At 41.2% G+C, this 18,032-nt stretch overlaps 1 protein-coding gene across 2 annotated transcripts in view; it reads right to left on the bottom strand.

Moving 5' to 3' along the window:
• The window catches only part of MYO1D (myosin ID), a 327,544-nt gene that overhangs the window by 68,495 nt on the left and 241,017 nt on the right, over positions 1–18,032 (bottom strand). For both annotated transcript variants that reach the window (XM_034640509.1, XM_034640508.1), the window contains exon 21: positions 13,013–13,167. In XM_034640509.1, coding sequence (XP_034496400.1) covers positions 13,013–13,167 — 155 coding nt within the window. The remainder of the gene's footprint in view (positions 1–13,012; positions 13,168–18,032) is intronic.

An 18,032-nucleotide genomic window follows, 5' to 3' on the forward strand; every position in this document is an offset into this window, starting at 1 on the left:
CCCAGTCTCCTCAGGACCGCCAGCTACTTCCCAATCACAGGATCACTGCTTTGACAGCTGGTCGAATAACCACCCACAGGACCTTGCTGACCTGGGAATCAGGATGAGCTGGCTGAGTGTGGGACACATCTCCTACAACTGGCTTTTCAGGTTCTCGCCTACGCAACAGGTGACTGGAGCTGGTCTTATTAAACTTGTACAGTATAAACAAGAGTAAACTTTTGAGTTTAAAATCACAGAATTTAGTGTCAAAACAGAAGCTAATATTTTAAAGATCAGACTAAACTTTCATATAATCTTTCTTTCATTTTTTTTTTTTTAACACTTTGGCTTTTGCCACCAACACTTTAATTAAAGCACTTCCAAGAGCCGTCATGTCAAATGGACTTTTCTGGGGGCTGAATCCTGAGGCACGTGACCATGGTGTCCTCTTCTTTCCAAGAGAGGCCTCCGCCCAAGCATCCTTCTATCTTTCTTTTTTTTTTTTTTTTAAGATTTTTTATTTATTTGACAGAGATAGAGACAGCCAGCGAGAGAGGGAACACAAGCAGGGGGGGTGGGAGTGGGAGAAGACGAAGCAGGCTCATAGCAGAAGAGCCTGATGTGGGGCTCAATCACAGAACGCTGGGATCAAGCCCTGAGCCGAAGGCAGACGCTTAACCGCTGTGCCACCCAGGTGCCCCCTATCTTTCTGACCTTCTGTCCATGAGATCCAGGAATCCCCTTGGCCTCCAGCCTGACCCCTGTTCTCACTCCGCATATTCTCCTTGGTGACTTCCGTTGGCTTTGGCATCAATTCAAACTCATTAAACTGCCTTCAAGTCCTTGACAATCTGGTCATTCCCACCTCCCTTTCCGGTAGTTTTTCTTGCCACGCCCCTCCACCTAGCCTCTCCCGCACTGCACTGGACTCCTGCTCACTGTTCTCAGACAGGGCCCAGGTATTTTCAAATATTTCCTTTATGGGTTTGTTCCTGCTTTCTTCTGCCCCCAGTACACTGCCCCTCTCACCTGCGCACCCCTCCCTAGGCCCCAGATCCCAGTCCCACGCTTATTAACAGAGGTATTCAGGTACCACTAACACACAATACACTCCGCATATTTGAAGTATGTAATCTGACAAGTTGTGAGGTGTGGATGTACCTGTGAAAGCATCACCGCACTCAACACATCCATCACCTCCCAAAGTTTCCTGGTGCTGCTTTGTGAGCCTGTCTCCCGGCTCCTCCCCACTCACTCTCCCTTCTCAGAGGACCACTAATCTGCTTCCTGTTACTATAGATTACTTTGTATCTCCTAGAGTTTTATATAAATGAAATCATATGGTATGTACCCTGTCCGGGTGGGCCTCTTTTATCAAGCAATCATTTTGCAAGGAATTTTGAAGTGCACCCATGGGGTAGTGTGTATACACACTCTTCTCACTGCTGAGTAAGAGTCCACAGTCTGGGCAGACTGCAGTTTGCTTCTCCGCTTCACCTGTTAACAGACCTTTGGATTGTTCCCAGTGTTTGGCTGTTACAAATAAAGCTGCTCTGAGTATCTTTGTATAAGTCTGTATGTGGCTGTTTGCTTTCATTTCCTTTGGTTAAATACTTAGTGGCAGGACTGAAACAGATGGCAGGTATGTGTTTAACTTTTAAAAACACTGCCAAACTGTTTTCCAAAATGATACCGTAAAAGTGATGATACAAATTAATCAATTAATACATTTACCCCAAATGGACAATACAGTTATACAAAAATTATCCAATAGAACTGAATCCTATTCAGGAAGAAGAAAGCATTCAGTCTTTCACTATTAAATATGATATTAGCTTGAGATTTTTCATAGATGCCCTTTATCAGATTAAGGAAGTTACTTCTATTGTCAGTCTGCTGGGAGTTTTATCAGAAATGGACACTGAATTTTGTCAAATGCCTTTTCTGCATCTATTGAAATGTCATGGTTTTCCCTTTTAGTTTATTAAATGCTGAATTACATATATTGATTTTTGAATGTTAAATCATCCTCGGATGAGTCTCACTTGGTCATATGTATTATTCAGTTTTTATATTGTTGAATCTGGTTTTTCTCTCTATATACTGCTAGAGTGGAGACACTAAATTTTGCTTAGATTTTTTTCCCACATCTCCATTCCCAACGAGTATTGCTGTAGTTGTGTCTTTTCTTTTGATATTTTTGTCTGGTTTTGGTATCAGGGTAAGGCTGGCCTCATGGGATGAGTTGGGAAGGATCTCCTTCTCAATTTTCTGGAAGAATTTGTATAGAACTTGTATTATTTCTGCCTTAAGAGTACAAAATTCACTGGTGAAGCTGTCTAAACTTGGGGGTTTTCTTTGTGGGAAAGTTTTAACTGCTAATTCAATTTCTTGAATAGACACAGAAATATTCTGGTTATTTATTTCTTCTTGTGTGACCTTTGGTAGTCTGTGCCTTTTAGGGAATTTGTCCATTTCATCTAAGCTAGCAGACTTATGGGCATAAAATATTAATAAAGATATTTCCTGGTTATCTTTTTAATAGCCACAGAATATGCACGCATGTCTCATCCTGACATCGGTGATGTGTGTCTTCTGTTTTCCTCATCATCTGACTAGATGCTTATCAACTTTATTTTGGTCTCATTGATAGTTGCTTTCATTTTTCTATTTCATTGATTTCAGCTCTGATCTTTATTATTTTCTTTCTTCTGTTTCCTTTGGTCTAATTTGCTGTTATTTTTCCAGTTACTTGAAATGCAAGCTGAGGTTACTGATTTGAGACCTTTCTTCTTTTCTATTCTAGGTAGTTAGTGCTATAAATTTCCACCTAAGGATGCTTTTAGCAGCATGACACAAATTTTGATATGCTGTATTTTCATCTTAATGCCGTTCAAAATACTTCCTATCCTTCCTTTTAATTACCTCTTTGACCCATGGGTTACTTTGAAGTGTGTTATTTAGCTTCCAATTATTTAGGGATTTATCAGAGATCATTTTGTTATTATTTCATGATGGCAGGGATCTCAAATCCGTTATATTAATTGCGACTTGTGTCTGGCCCAGACATATAGTCTATCTTGCCAAATGTGTACTCGAAAAGAATGTGGATTCTGATGTTAGGTTCTATAAATGTTAATTAGGTCAGTTCGTTTGATAGTGTTTTTCAGATTTTCTATATGCTTACTTATTTTCTGTTGATTGGTTCTATCAATTGTTGAGAGAGGGGTATTGAACTTGCCAATGATAACTGTGGATTTGTCCATTTTCCCTTGCAGTTCTATCAGTTTTTTGCCTCCTGTATTTCGAAACTCTCTTATTAGGGGCATAAACACTTAGGATTGTTATATTCTCCTCATGAACTGACCCGTATTACTTTGTTACTGCTATTCTAAAAACAGATAATTATCTTTTTAAAAGAATGAAATAACAAGGAAAGAATCTTACATATTTACTCATGTAGCTCTTATTTCTAAGGCTCTTTATTCATTTGTGGAGATCTATATTTTCATCTAGTATATTTTTAATCTGTCTAAAGGATTTCCTTTAACATTTCTTGTACTGTGAGTCTACTGGTAAAGAATTGTTTCAGTTTCTGTGTCTCTGAAAAGTCTCGAATTCTTCTTCATTTTATTTTTTATTTTTTTTAGAGAGTGAGAGAGAGTGTGTCGGGGGGAGGGGCAGAGGGACAGGAAGAGGGAGAATCTTAAGGAGGTTCCATCCTCAGTGCGGAGCCCAATGCGGGGCTTGATCTCACAACCTTGAGATCATGACCTGAGCAGAGATCAAGAGTCAGACGTTTAACCGACTGAGCCACCCAGGCACCCCTCATCTTCATTTCTGAAAGCTATTGTTGCTTGGTATAGAATGGTAAGTTGACAGTTTTTTCCTTCAGTACTTCAAAGATGTTGTTCCGGGGCACCTGGCTAGCTCGGTCAGAGGAACATGCAACTGTTGATCTCGGGGTTGTGGGTTCAAGTCCCGTGTTGGGTGTAGAGATTACTAAAAAAAATAAATAAATAAGCTTAAAAAATGTTGTTCCATGGTTTTCTTGCTTTCATTGTTATTGATGAGAAATCTGTGACACCTTTATCTTTATTCCTTTGTACATAATTTGTCTTTTTCCTCTAGCTGCTTTTAAGGTTTAATTTTTATCACTGATTTTGAGCAATCTGTGATATGCCTTGGTATAGTTTCTTCATGATTTTTTGCATGTAACTTCTAGGATCTGTGGGTTTATAAAGTTTTTATCAAATTTGGAAAATTTTCAGCCATTATTTCTTCAAATATGTTTTCTGTATTCCCCCTTTGGTTGGGCACTTCATTTACACATATATTAGACCAACTGAAGTTGTTCCACAATTCACTGATGATCAGTTCCTTTTTCCAAAAATTTCTCTTTCCTGTCTGTGCTTCATTCTGGATGGTTTCTATTGCTTTGTCTTCAAGTTCACTAATCTTTATCTCTGCAGTGTCTAATATGCTGTTAATTCCATCCAGTGCATTTTCATGTCCAACACTGTAGTTTTCACTTCCAGAAGTTTGATTTGGGTCTTTATGGATACCGTCTGTGTCTTCAATTGTTAAAATGCAGTGATAGTAACTATTTTAATAGCCTTGTTGGCTATTTCTAACATCTGTGGCAATTCTGGGTTGGTTTAGACTAATTTTTCTTCTCATAATGGATTGTAGTTTTCTGCTTTCCTGAAGGCCTGTTAATTTCTGACTGAATGCAAGACACTGTAAACTTTACCTACTTAAATGCTGGTTGATTTTGTATTTCTTTAAATACTCTTGAGCTTTTTCTGGGTTGCAGTTATTTGGAAATAATTTGATCTTTTTTTTTTTTTAAAGATTTTATTTATTTATTTGAGAGAGCAAGAGTGCATGCACATGGGGCGCCTGGGTGGCTCAGTCGTTTGGGCATCTGCCTTTGGCTCAGGGCGTGATCCTGGAGTTCTGGGATCGAGCCCCACATCAGGCTCCTCCGCTGGGAGCCTGCTTCTTCCTCCCACTCCCCCTGCCTGTGTTCCCTCTCTCGCTGGCTGCCTCTCTCTCTAATAAATAAATAAAATCTTTAAAAAAAAAAAAGTGCATGCGCACGAGCAGGGGTGGGGGGAGAGGCAGAGGGAGAGGGAGAAGCAGATTCCCTGCTGAGCAGGGAGCTCCCCATGTGGGTCCTGGTCCCAGGACCCTGAGATCTTGACCTGAGTCAAAAGCAGATGCTTAACTGACTGAGCCACCCATGTGTCCCTTGATCTTTTTTTTTAAGTTTTCATTTATCTATTTTTAATAATCTCTACACACAACGTGGGGCTCGGACTCACCACCCCGAGATCGATCAAGAGTTGCAAGCTCTACTGACTGAGCCAGCCAGGTGCCCCAGTTTGATCTTTTTGTGTCTTGCTTTTAAGATTTATCAGAGGAAACCAGAGCAGTGCTAAGTCTAGGGCCAATTATTCCCCCCTTGTGTGTACTACACTCAATGCCCTATGAATGATGGGGTGTCCCAGTCTGGCTATCGGGAATAGGCACTACTCTTCACTCTCTGTGATCCCAGGCATTGTTACTGCTAACCTTTTTGCATTGTTCTTTTGTTCTCAGGTAGTGTTCTAATACATATGCACTGACCAGTACTCAGATGAATATGTAACAGGGATCCCTGCAGGTCTCCAGTCCTCTGGGTGGCTCTCTCCTCTGTTACCCTGTCCTGCAAACTTCAGAGGCCTTGGTCTCCCAACCCCCATGTTCCACAATGGTTCTCCCTCCTTGTGCCATGGCCTGCATATTCCCTCAAGGCAGTAAGCTGGGGCAACCGTAAGGCCCATCTCATTTGCTTGTTGTCTCTCATAAATCATCATCCTTTATTGTCTGATATCCAGTGTCTTGGAAACTACTGTTTCATGTATTTTGGCTGTTATCAGAAAGGAGATTAAACCTCATCCTTGTTACTTCATCTTGACTAGAAGTGGAAGTCGGCCACTTTTAACTTGGAGATCTCCTTGTGAGCCTAGTACAAACGCCACTTCTCTTTGATGAAGCTTCCCCAGGACACTATCCCCATCTCTTACTCCCATTGAAAGATCTACTCTGACCTCTTTAAAGCACTTTTTCTATACTTCTACAAACTTACTATGGGTCATACACTTGTCTCCCTCAATAGACCACCAAGCTCTTGCGGGCAGGAGGTTGGTCTCTGTATTCCCATGCCGTAAGATGATGTCTGATGTGTGACTGAACCTCAAGAAACATTCTTTTCCCCTTGTTTCTATGGTGCTGGCTAACCAACCCTGACTTTCATTTCATTTTTACCGTCTTACTCCTTTGTAAGTGCACAATTCAGTAGTGTGAAGTTTATTTACAGTGTTGGGAAACACGGCCAGGACTTTTTCATCATTACGCAAACAGAAATATATATTTTTTAACTGAATGAACAAATTTGGTGCAGACCTTTAATCTTACACATAAACCGTAGAATAAAAAAGGTTGATCAGCTCAAGACCTTACAGCTAGCTGGTGGCAGAGTTAGGCCAGAAGCCACACTGTCTGTTTCCTGTCAAATACTCATTTTTACTAGGTCTGTTAATTTAATGCATATGCTAAACAGAGAAGACCAAGAACTGCTTTGCATCAAAGAAGGCTCAGATGTGGAAAGCCAGAAGTTACTAATTCTGAATGGCATAATTTAGCTAGGCTGGGCTTGTTTTTTTTCTTTTTTTTTTTCCTTAATTTCTTTTGGTCAGTGAGCAATATAATATCCTTTAACAAATTGTTTCCTGATTTTTTTTTTCTGACAAGGAGTTCTCTGAGTCATCTAGTAATATAAGCTGCTTTTCTTTTCCATTTTGTACCAAAATTTCTTTTCTCTTTATAGCCTCAGTCACATTCTTTTCATTTTCTATGATATCTCTAGGCCTGATATCTTTCCTCCTAAGATCGTGATATGACTCCTTGCTTCATTTGGTAATGATTCTATCTTACCGAAGCTGATGCATGGATCCAGATGATTTTTTCCACTATGAACACTTCATGTGAATCTACACATTACTAGGTGCTTTGTTTCTGGAAGAAGAGATATTCTAACATAGTCTCGTAACTTTAAAATATATTATTTTTTCGGTTTTCACATTTAAAATGACAATTACAGAAAATGTGCCATTCCATAATTTTTGAGACAAGTTGATAAGAAGTCTGAGTCTTTCTGATGGCTGTTGTGCTTCTTTCCAGGCCTCATAACTAAGGAGACCTCTATTCAGTCCAGAAGCTCTTGCACAAAAGGTGCATATAGATTCTTCTGGATTCCTTTTCCCACTCTCCCTGCTCGTAGTGAGAATCCATTTCTCAGCCTTTCAGCTGGGGAGCTGGCTGACGCATGCAGCCTCTAGTTGTGGTTCTAAAGTCTCTTACTTATTCTGCAGCTGCCGATCTGAGCAGAAATCCCTACATCTTGTGTCCCTGTCAGCTTACTGACAAGGAGAGGCTGAAACTACTCCCAGTTCTTTTGCTGTTAAAAATAAGAAAAGGAAAAGCTGCAACCCCTTGCATAGAGCACGCACCCATGGCTCCTCAGTAGCTCTCTTAGTTGCTGATTTAATATCCTGAAATACCTATTCACTTCTGTCCCCAGCTGTCTTACATCGCTTAGAGCTGTAATCTTGTAACCAGTACAGGAAAGAGGTATTCCTAAAGGGAAGGAAATTGTAACAGGGTTCTTCCTTTCTTTCCTATACAAGGAGGCCTATGTTACCATCTTCTGGTTGGCAACAACAAATTATCAGGGGAAGGGCTGGAAGTATCCTTCAGCCGGTGGGCCCCGGCAGCCAGCCTTGGCATTCTACTGTTACCTCTTGGGAGTCCTCTGAGTGCCAGGCACTGTTCTGAACACCAGGACAACTGCAGCCAACTAGGGAAGTCCCCTGCTGACGTGGGGCTTGTATTTTAGTTGGAATACATGTGATAGAGAGCTAAGTAAAGATACAGTGTCAGATGGAGATGAGAGCTGGGGGAAAAGTTAAGCAGGATAGGAGGCAGGGAGCACTGGGCCGAGGGGCAAACTGCTGTTCTCTACCAACATGGTCAGGAAAGGCCTGATGAGGTGATGTGTGAGCAGAGGTGAAGGACGCCCCTCTCAGTGGGCCTGGGGTTGGGTAACATTTCCAGTTTCTAGTACTATGGGAGGTTGGCATCTCTCTGTGCTTTCATGCATATCTTTACTGGGAGGCAGAGGATGGTAAGTTGTGGTCACTCACTCTTCTCTCACCATCAATGAGATGCCTTCAGTCGTTAAGATTTTAAATGATCCAAATACTCCATTAAGGAGATGGACTATAATTTAATTAATGAAGCCTCTACAGTGGGCTATCTACATTATATTCACCTATCTTTATTTTGTCTTTATTTAATATTTTAAGTTGTATACACTACTACAATTAGCAACTAGGCATTCAAGGAAAGCAGTCTGGGAATACAGATCAAGGGAATACATGAAAATGCGTGTTTGGGGTCAGGGGTCAGGGACAGAGGAGCAGGAGACACACCTGGGAGCCGTGGGGAGGCGGGGCGCAGTGGCTGCTGGACAGTGGCTGCTGGTCAGGAGGCCACATTTCCCCGGCCCCATGCCTGTACTCTCCAGTCCAAACCCGCGGCCTGCTTACTGGTGTGAGTCTACCCCTGAGTTAAAAGGACAGAAGCAACAGTGCTCTTTTAATTAAGCAGATATCAAAGATACTGCTTGCGAAAAACAAGAAGCAGATGGCACTGACTTCTGGCTTTCCTCCACAGAAAGAAAACAGGAAAAAGAAGAAGTTTCTATGCCTGGGACTAGCGTGATGCTGAGGTTTCCAGCAACCAGACAGGCAAATGCCTGGGCAGCTGCTTAGGGCAGATGGGTCCTCTGACAGCTTAATATCGCAGAGTTTCTGGTGACTGTCTAAGTCCGGGCAGCCAACGTGAGACCATCTGCTCGCTAGTGGGCAGGAAAGCTCCCTACCAGCAGGCTGCCGCTGCTGAGGGGAGACACGGGCCAAACACCAAGTCAGCCATTTTTGAACCTCTGCGAGCAGACAGGCCTGGCAAACCGCTGGCCTGGCTGCCCGAGGAGGAGACCTCGCCCCAGGCCCACGTGCCCCCTACAACAGGGCCATGCGGAACAAGGATATTCCCAGAGGCTTTTTGGTTGGGTAGTGGTGAATTTTTATCCTTTTTTTTACTTAAAAAAATTTTTTTTTAAATGTGAGTATAGTTGACACACAATGTTACATCTAGTTTCGGTGTGTCCAAGAGGTTGTATTTGGGTTTATTTCAAAGTATTCAGATGCTGTGAGATAGATCATTCACTCAGAAAGCCCTTTTGTTCTTGTCTACTTTCCTGAACAGGAAAAGAAAATAACCATGAATTCAGAGCCACCTATAACAGGCCTCAAAACCGGCTGCCACTAGGGTATTATTAAAATGAAAAAAATTTTTAGAGAAGTAACATACATTTATTGCAAAAGGTTTAGAGTGGAAGATAAATCTCTCTCTCCTACCTCTTTCTCCCAGTACCCTATCACCTCTTTCCCCTCCAGAGAAAAACAGTGTTACCCATTTCCTGCAATCAGAAATTCTCTAGAATACATACTCATATGTGAATGTATGTATGCATACCTGTACACACACACACATATATATAATATACATACATGTCCTTACAACTTTCTTATTGGCCGTATTTAAAATGAACAAAGGCATTAAAAAATGTTTTTAAATATAATTTTTTTTCAAGATTTTATTTATTTGTCAGAGAGAGAGAGAGCACGCACACATAAGCAGGGGGAGTGGTACCAGAGGGAGAAGCAGACTCCCCGCTGAGCAAGGAGCCCAATGCAGGACTTGATCCCAGGACCCCAGGATCATGACCTGAGCTGAAGGCAGACACTTAATCGACTGAGCCACCCAGGCGTCCCCAAAGGCTTTTTTTTTTTTTTTTTTTTAAAGATTGTTTTTAAGTAGGCTTCATGCCTGACTTGGGGCTTGAACTCACAACTCCAAGACCAAGAGTCACAAGCTCTACCCACTGAGCAAGCCTGGTGCCCCTAAAATGAACAAGGGCATATTAAAGCCTCTGAGAAGAACCATAGTAAAGAAGCCTCTTTAACTTCGTTAGCATGCTATCTACTTGTTTGTGACTTGGGGTCCCCCCCCACTCTGGTGTAATTTCTGATCTGCGGAGTAGAGCCAGGACTCGCTGCTCAGGCTGTACCAGGTGTTTCTGGATGGTGTCTGTTCTGACTGGTCTGTGCTTGAGCTGTCCTTTTTTTTTTTTTTTTAACCTAAAGAAAATTCCCTTATTTTTCTTTTTTCTTCATTTGCCTTTCCTTAGTTTGCTTCTTCTTTTCATATTGCCTATGCATGGTTCTCTTGCTCTTTTCTTTCTTGTTTATTATTTGTTTTGAGGGGGGCAGCTACTTGCCGAAGTGCAGTTCTTGAAGTGGTGAGGGTACCAGGTGGGTGGTCCTACAAGCTTCAGTTCAGGCTGTGACCTCACATCACATCATCCTCTCTCCACACTGCAGTGCCCTCTGCGCGAGGCCGCTTCTTGCCTCAGCTGGGTGCGTCCTTTCTCTTTACCCTCCTTCATACATGGGGGTCAGCATGACTTAGAAGTTTCTTTAGGCCCCAGGCACTCCTGGACCAATTTGGGGGTATTTTATTTGGGATAAAAAAGAATCTCCACATGAAAGTGGGACTGGATTATAATTTTCTTTTCTTGTGCTATCCTTATTTGTTTTGGGTATAGTGTTGTGCTGGCCCGCTAACAAAATAGGACGCCCTTTTTTTTCAAAATTTTTTTACTTGTTCCTCTTGTCTCTGAAACGTGGTTGGAATATTGCTCATAGATTTTTAAATCCTAAATCCTCTCTTTATAAATTTTTAAAGACGACCCAGATTTAGACTATCAATGGTATATTTTGTTATTTTGAGCCCTTTCCTTCTGACTTCTAACCAGAGAACGTCTCAGAATGTTCTTCAGGGAAATTATCTGGGAGATAAAATATCGGTCTGAACTTAAATTCCTCTCACCTTTGGATTTCCACAATTAACCCAGGTACCAATAAGATCATGTGCCCCATCACTGTACTTGTTAAACACAATATAATTTTCAAAGTCACACCGATGATATGATACTTGACAATAAAGGAAAACAGCTAGAACAGAAATCAAATTAACCTTTCCTCAAGAAGTCAACAAGTTGATGACTAACACTAAGTCAAAATTCCAAGCCTGAATTTTCTGGGGGCTGGGAGGAAGGATTTTCTCTCTTATCTATACTTGACCTTTCATTCATACAATAGGAACATCAAGAATAAATTATAAAAAATTTGACATTTTGACAGCCATGTCATCTCTTCCTTCCATTTATAATTTTTAAAGACATTTAAAATTCTTCCATATATTAAAGATAGGAGGGACTGCAACTAGAAATGTTATCTCAGAATGCATATGTGAGGGAGAGAAAGCAATTGATAGTTCTAGAACAAGGTTCGTATTTTCTACCACTTACAGAAGCATTTTAACAGGAGCTGGAATTTGCTAAACAAGGACCCAGATTGAGAAAAATACTTTAATTTCCCAGGCGAAAACTATTCATTAGTACAGGCATCCAAATTAAAATCCCTTGAATTGTCCTTACTTTGGTAGAACTAAATATTGGGAGGAAAATAAGCCTGCTAATTTGAGTGGCAGACATCACTGGAGAGATGCCTTTGCCAGGTCTTTCCCTTCCATTCTAAATGCCTCAGGATTTCTCTTCCCTCTTTTTGGCAGATGGAAGGGAATTTTTCAAAGGTCTATCTGTTTACCATTATTTTGGGGTAATTCCTTAGATTCTTTTTTTTTTTTCCTGTCAGATGACCATTACACATTTTTAAAAATTTACACCATTGAAAAGCATTTAACTACGTAGGTACAGATCTACTTTGATCTAGAATACAAGGTTCAATAACGTAAAATAAATGGTCTGTGCACTGTACTTCTAAAGTTATACTAAACACGCTGATCAGCAAAAATGAACACAGTTGAATTAGACAGGGGGACATCTGATTCTAAATATGTCTTTGCTCAGAAAAAGAAGAAGTTTATGTCTAAACTAAAGAAAAAAACCCCAATACTAATAAAGAAGACTCGATTACTTCTGGCAACTCAGGAAGTGTCATGTAGGAAGAAATGGGACTGGCGGTTGAGCTCAGTTCTCAGTCACTGAATTTTCAGAAGTGGTCTTTCCCTGGCATCAGGGTGATGGCGAGGCAGAAACAGTCTGCCACAATGGGAAGACCATCTGACTTTAGAGTCAGAAACACCCTACCCCAAATACTCCATGATGTCCTACAGGAAGGAAAACCCTGTCTCTAAAACAATTCCAATAAGTCACCAGACAAAATCACTCCCCTGCTTAAAATGATCACTCACTGGTCCAAATTTCCCCCAGGATCTGTGCTGTGTATATTTCTCACATCACTGTTCACAACACCCCCCCAATCTGCCCCCGACATCATCTAGGTTTACTGTGAATATGCCATGTGCCACCCAAACTCCATGTTTTTGTACAGGTTGTTGCCTCTCTCAGAAATTCCTTTACTTTTCATGGACCAATATGTCATCTTAAACCTGTCTTCTAATTTATATTCACATTAGACACACTCACTGATTATATTTGGAATAAACGAGAAGCCGTGAGAATAAGAATATAAAGTAATTTTTCTGTCTTTTGGATTTAACTACATTTGGATTGGCAATGAAGAAATCACCAGTGGGGAAATCTCTCATTGGTTATCATTGTTGGTTCAGCTGGAGGCTGGAAAAGTAGAGGAACATTCCTAAACTTGAAACTAAGCCTGGATGCTAATTTTGCCTTCTGTGAAACAGATGATTTAAGTTGTTCTTATAAAGGAAAATAATACACTGAAATTGGCACAAAACAAGTTCAGTTAGAGTTATGATGAAAGATTTCATATGTTCAAAACTTGCCACAGTTACAAAAATCAAGCTTTACCTCTTGAAATGATTCACCAGGACACCAACAAGTTCTCCAATTCGACTCTCATGGGTTGGCTGTTTGCTGAAGAGGCAGACAATGAGGTCTTTATTGTCTTTTGTATGGAACACTACAAGTTGGTCCTTTCCATTGGAGACACTCAGACCAGTCAACTGCAAAGGGACAAAGCATGGAAAACTATTAGGATGGTTCTCAAAAGAATAAATTTAAAAACACATTTCATAATTTAATAATTATTTTTGATCAGTGGCCCTGATGACTTCAGTTTTTACTAAGTCTTATGAAACAAGCAAGATGGAAGGGAATAATAAAGACTAAAAACCAGTGAAATTGAAAACAGAAAAATAATAGAGAAAAATCAATGAAACAACAAGCTGGTTCTTTCAAAGGACCAATAAAATTGCTTAAGCCTCTAGTCTGAGAATAAAAGTGAGACGACCTAATTCTCAATATGGAATGAAGGAGGGGATAGCACTACAGACCACACAGACATTAAAAGGATAACAAGGAAATATTTTCAACAACTCTATGTACATAAATTCAAGAACCTGAACGAAACCAAATTAATTCCTTGGAAGCCACAAACTACCAAAACTCAGCCAAGAAGAAATAGATAACCTGAGGGCTGCTTTATCTACTAAACAAATTAAATTTTGGTATGAAACCTTTTGAAAAAAGAGGCGCCTCGTGGCTCAGTCATTTAAGCATCTGACTTCGGCTCAGGTCATGATCTTGGAGTCCTGGGATTGAGCTCCGTGGTGGACTCTGCACTCAGTGGGGAGTCTGCTTCTCCCTCCCCTCCACCCCTCTCATGGTTCATGCCCTCTCTCCCTCAAACAAATAAATAAAATCTAAAGAAAAAAACTTTTGAAAAAGTAAACTCCAGGTTCAGATGATTTCACTGGTGAATTCTACCAAACGTTTAAGGAAGTAATAACACCAATTTTCCGTATCTCTTCTTAAGGGGAAGGGAACACTTTGTAACTCATCTTATGAGGCCAGCATTATCCTAATATCAAAAAAAAGATAAAGGCAGTACAAGAAAACTGTACATCAATATCTAATAACCTTCATCAACACAGACATAAGAATGGCCAACAAAATATCAACAAGTCAAATCCAACAATATAAAGAACAATAATGTACCATGAACAGATGGAGCTTATCTAAGAAATGCAAAGTTAGCTCAATATTCAGTAATTAATCAATGTAGTCCATTGTTGCAACAATAAATAAGCCACATGATCATATCACTTGATATGGAAAAAGTGATGAGGGATAGAAGCAGAAAAACATTCACCGTTAGCCCAGAAGGCTGACCTATAGCCTGCACAGTTTTGATAAGGATCAAGTACGTGCTGGTTGTTACATTCTTCAAGGGTCTCGTGACTCCCTATACATCTCACCGATAGTTATTATCAAACTGAACGATAAGTACCAGAGAAACCTTGCAAAAGTAGTTGCACAAGTAGAAATTTAAAAACACATTTATTTTTATTTTTTATTTTTTTGAAGATTTTATTTTCAAGTAATCGCTACACCTAATGTGGGGCTCGAACTCATAATCCCGAGAACAAGAGCTGCATGCTCTATTGACTGAGCCAGCCAGGCACCCCTTGAAGAAACATTTACCATCTAATACTCCCTGCCATGTGCCCTCCCCCTTGAGCACTAAGCATATACCCACCAGCTTCATACAGCAAAAGGGTAGCTCCTTCTGCCCATGGGTCCTGTCCCTGTGCTATTTAAATAAGCTTACTAGGGGCAAATGGGTGGCTCAGTCGGTTGGGCATCTGACTTGATTTTGGCTCAGGTCGTGATCTCAGGGTTGTGAGACTGAGCCCCACGTGGGGCTCTGCACTCAGTGGGGAGTCTGCTTGAGATTCTCTCTCTCCCTCTGCCCCCCTACCCCACCGTGTGCTCTCACACTGTTTCTCAAGAAAATGGATAAATCTTAAAAAAGAAAAAAAAAAGCTTACTAAGTTGCACTGTAAAATGTCTGTAGATTTCTTTCTTGGCTGTTGCACTCCATGACCCACCAACATTTCTGGTGGTCCCGCACGGGGATTGTGGAGGGAATCTAAGAGCCTCGGTGTGATTTGATAAGTCCCTTTTATTCCCCCAGCCTCTACTTCTTACTTGTTCCTTTTCTAGTGATGTCCTGAATAGTATGACCCTTCTGAACATTATTTTGTCCTAGTGCTCAGGAGAAAACCTCTTGCCTGTGGCTACACTATGGGGAAGACAAACTCCTGCTGCCTGGCTGGACACCAGTATCTTGGCCATAATGGCACTGGCCTCAGGTATCAGGCTCTCCCTGTTTTACCTGTTCTTTTAATACCTGTATTCTTCTCAGGTACAGGATGGCCATACATGTCATTAGGATGGCCGCCCATCTCAAGACTCCCATGTAAGGCTTCCTCTTAAATAACTTGGTGTGATCCCTCAATGAGCATAAAATCTAAGATACATCTGACCACATGCTTCCCAATAGGGACCAGCGGGAGCTATTACCTGGTTGAGGCACCCACTCAAAGGGGGAACCACTCCCTTGGGGCTGGATCAAGGATAATGCTCTTGAAAAAGTTGCTCAGATAAGAGAGGAGCGCCATTCTTTTGTTTTTTCATGTCTTTCATTTGTCCTTCCCCATGGGCTGTTTGGCATTCTCCATCCTGGTCTCAGATTGTAAGTACTTCTAGCTGAGATATATGATGCTTAATATGATATAAAATAGCTGCCCCTTCTTAACAAAGGCCATGGCCTCTACCCCATCCATTAATACTAGATCTAGGGGCTTACCAAGGGTAGTATTATTGGTTGCCAAATATATCAACTCCCCCCAAATGGAAAGAGGCAGCCACAATCTCTGTGGCGATTCAGTCCATTCGCCAGCACCTACTGTAGCCTAGGATGCTCTAGGGAAGTGAAGAGAGGTCAATATCCCTTTTCAGGTAGTACAAAGGTGTCAGAGTGGTCCAGATCAGGGATGCCTCCTGCCACTCTGAGCCCCAGTAACCTTCAGTCATATTCCTGATGGGATGTAACTTGGAAGCTGAGAAGGATTTTGGTAATGGACTTCTAGTTAGTTAATGTACTCTCTTCGTTTTGTAGGAATTAACTAGGGATCAGCTTCCTCAATCCCAACCAGTTCTCCTTTGGGCTGTCTCCTAACACACTGGGGTCAATTTGGAAAACAGGATTTAAAGAAGAAGTGCCTTCTCTTCTTCTGTAATGATGCTTGGCCTCAATATTCTCCGAAGGATGATGTTTTAAAAAAGGCCCATTAATGGGTCTTTAAGGTTCAATACTATTTATCCATTGGACCTTTTCATAGGTGGCAGGGAAAATGGACTGAAATCCCATAGGGTCAGGCCGTTCTGGCCCTGTACCAAATCCCTGATCTGTCCAGACTCCTCTAGGGGCTCGAGGGGCCCCTCTCCTCACCTCTACTCCTCAATCCACCATCAGCTAACTGTCTCAGGTCCTTCTGTTAATTCACCACCTTCCCTGTGTTCTATGATGTTCTTTGTGTGCTCCTCTCCCTTGTCTCTCTTGTAAACAGGTTGTTGCCAACATCCTGTATGTCTCCCTCTTTTTCCTGAGTTACTGGTCTTCTCTTTGTTTGCTGCTTCTTTTGTGTGTCAGATCTGGAACATATCTTGAGAGGACTGGATGAATGTTTCCTGACTCTTGTTGTATGAGGGGGGTGGTTCTCCCTCATTCATTTCTGGGGTTAATGTCTACGATAATTGGAGCCAATTGCCTGGTAAGTCTACTTTGGGACGGGGACCTTAAGGAACATTCCCAAGCAACTGACGAAACTCTTTTGGCTTCAGGGCGGTCCCATCTTCTCTCCCCCTTCTCTGGGACTGACTGCCTATTTTCACTCTCTGTTAGTCGAAAGAAAATGTGTGTCTCATCGTCTGTCCAAGATGACAACCTTTAGGACTGGGAGTCCTTTTTCACTGTCATCTGGGCTTCTGTCCTCTCCCAGCCTTGCTGGTGTCACCTCACCTCTTCTGCCTCTACCTCCCCCTCCTCCTGTCTCTGTACTACCCTGGGTACGGATTGCACAGCCAGCCCCTGGACCATCCTCCACGCCTCTGGAGCCACTGGCTCCTGCTCCTCCCCTCCTCGCTATCAAGGAGTGAAGAGCATCCTTCCCTGGACTTAAACCACCCACTTCAGCTTTCCCACCAGGGCCCCAGATAAAAATTGACAGTGGGGGACAAACTGATTGACTTTTAGTGGACCCAGGAGTAACATATTTAGTATTGAAGCTAATTTAAATTTGTTAGTTTAATTAAGGTAGAACATGTCTTTAGCGTTATCAGCATTAAACAAAGAACTTTTACTCTACCAGGGTTCACTAAAGGTCAAATAAGCTCTTGGTATCTCTGTTGCAATTTGTCAGCAGAAAGGTGACTTCAATGATGGTTAACTTTGTTTCAAAGTTTTCATGGGTAATTGTTAAGAATAAGTAGGGTGAAGAAGTGAAAGACTTATACGTAAAACTTTTAAATAGCTCTCAAAATTTTTGGTAACCTGAAACTTTGAAGTCTTGCTAAGTTAAATGATGAACTGGATTGAATTTATTGGATATCTGAGTCTTTCCCAAATAAATACTAAAGCGCTGTTTACTAAACGTAGGCTTGTGCTTTTAGCTTCTTACCGTGGAGAAACGGAGGGTAATACTTGGGTCTACTGGTAAACGTGTTTTCAGAAATTATGAAATGTATTCATAAATCTCAGATCTAAAGAATTCTGGTTTAAGAGACTGTTCACAATTGGTTACCACTTAATTTTCTCTGGAGATTAAGGTTTCTAAGAGTTAAAATTCTGCTAAATGTAATTAAGACTGACAGAAATAAGGAAAGCAATTCTATCTGCAGGGAAGAAGGGAACATAGGAGAAAGATATAAACGAATGGGAATACCTTTTGTTGAGGGAAAAAGAAATTCTGTCCTAAAATGAGACTGGTTGTTTGGAGAGAAAAGGCTTAGGACAAAATCTGAA

The sequence above is a fragment of the Ailuropoda melanoleuca genome, chromosome 13, assembly GCF_002007445.2.
Source record: "Ailuropoda melanoleuca isolate Jingjing chromosome 13, ASM200744v2, whole genome shotgun sequence".
Classification (NCBI taxonomy): Eukaryota; Metazoa; Chordata; class Mammalia; order Carnivora; family Ursidae; genus Ailuropoda; species Ailuropoda melanoleuca.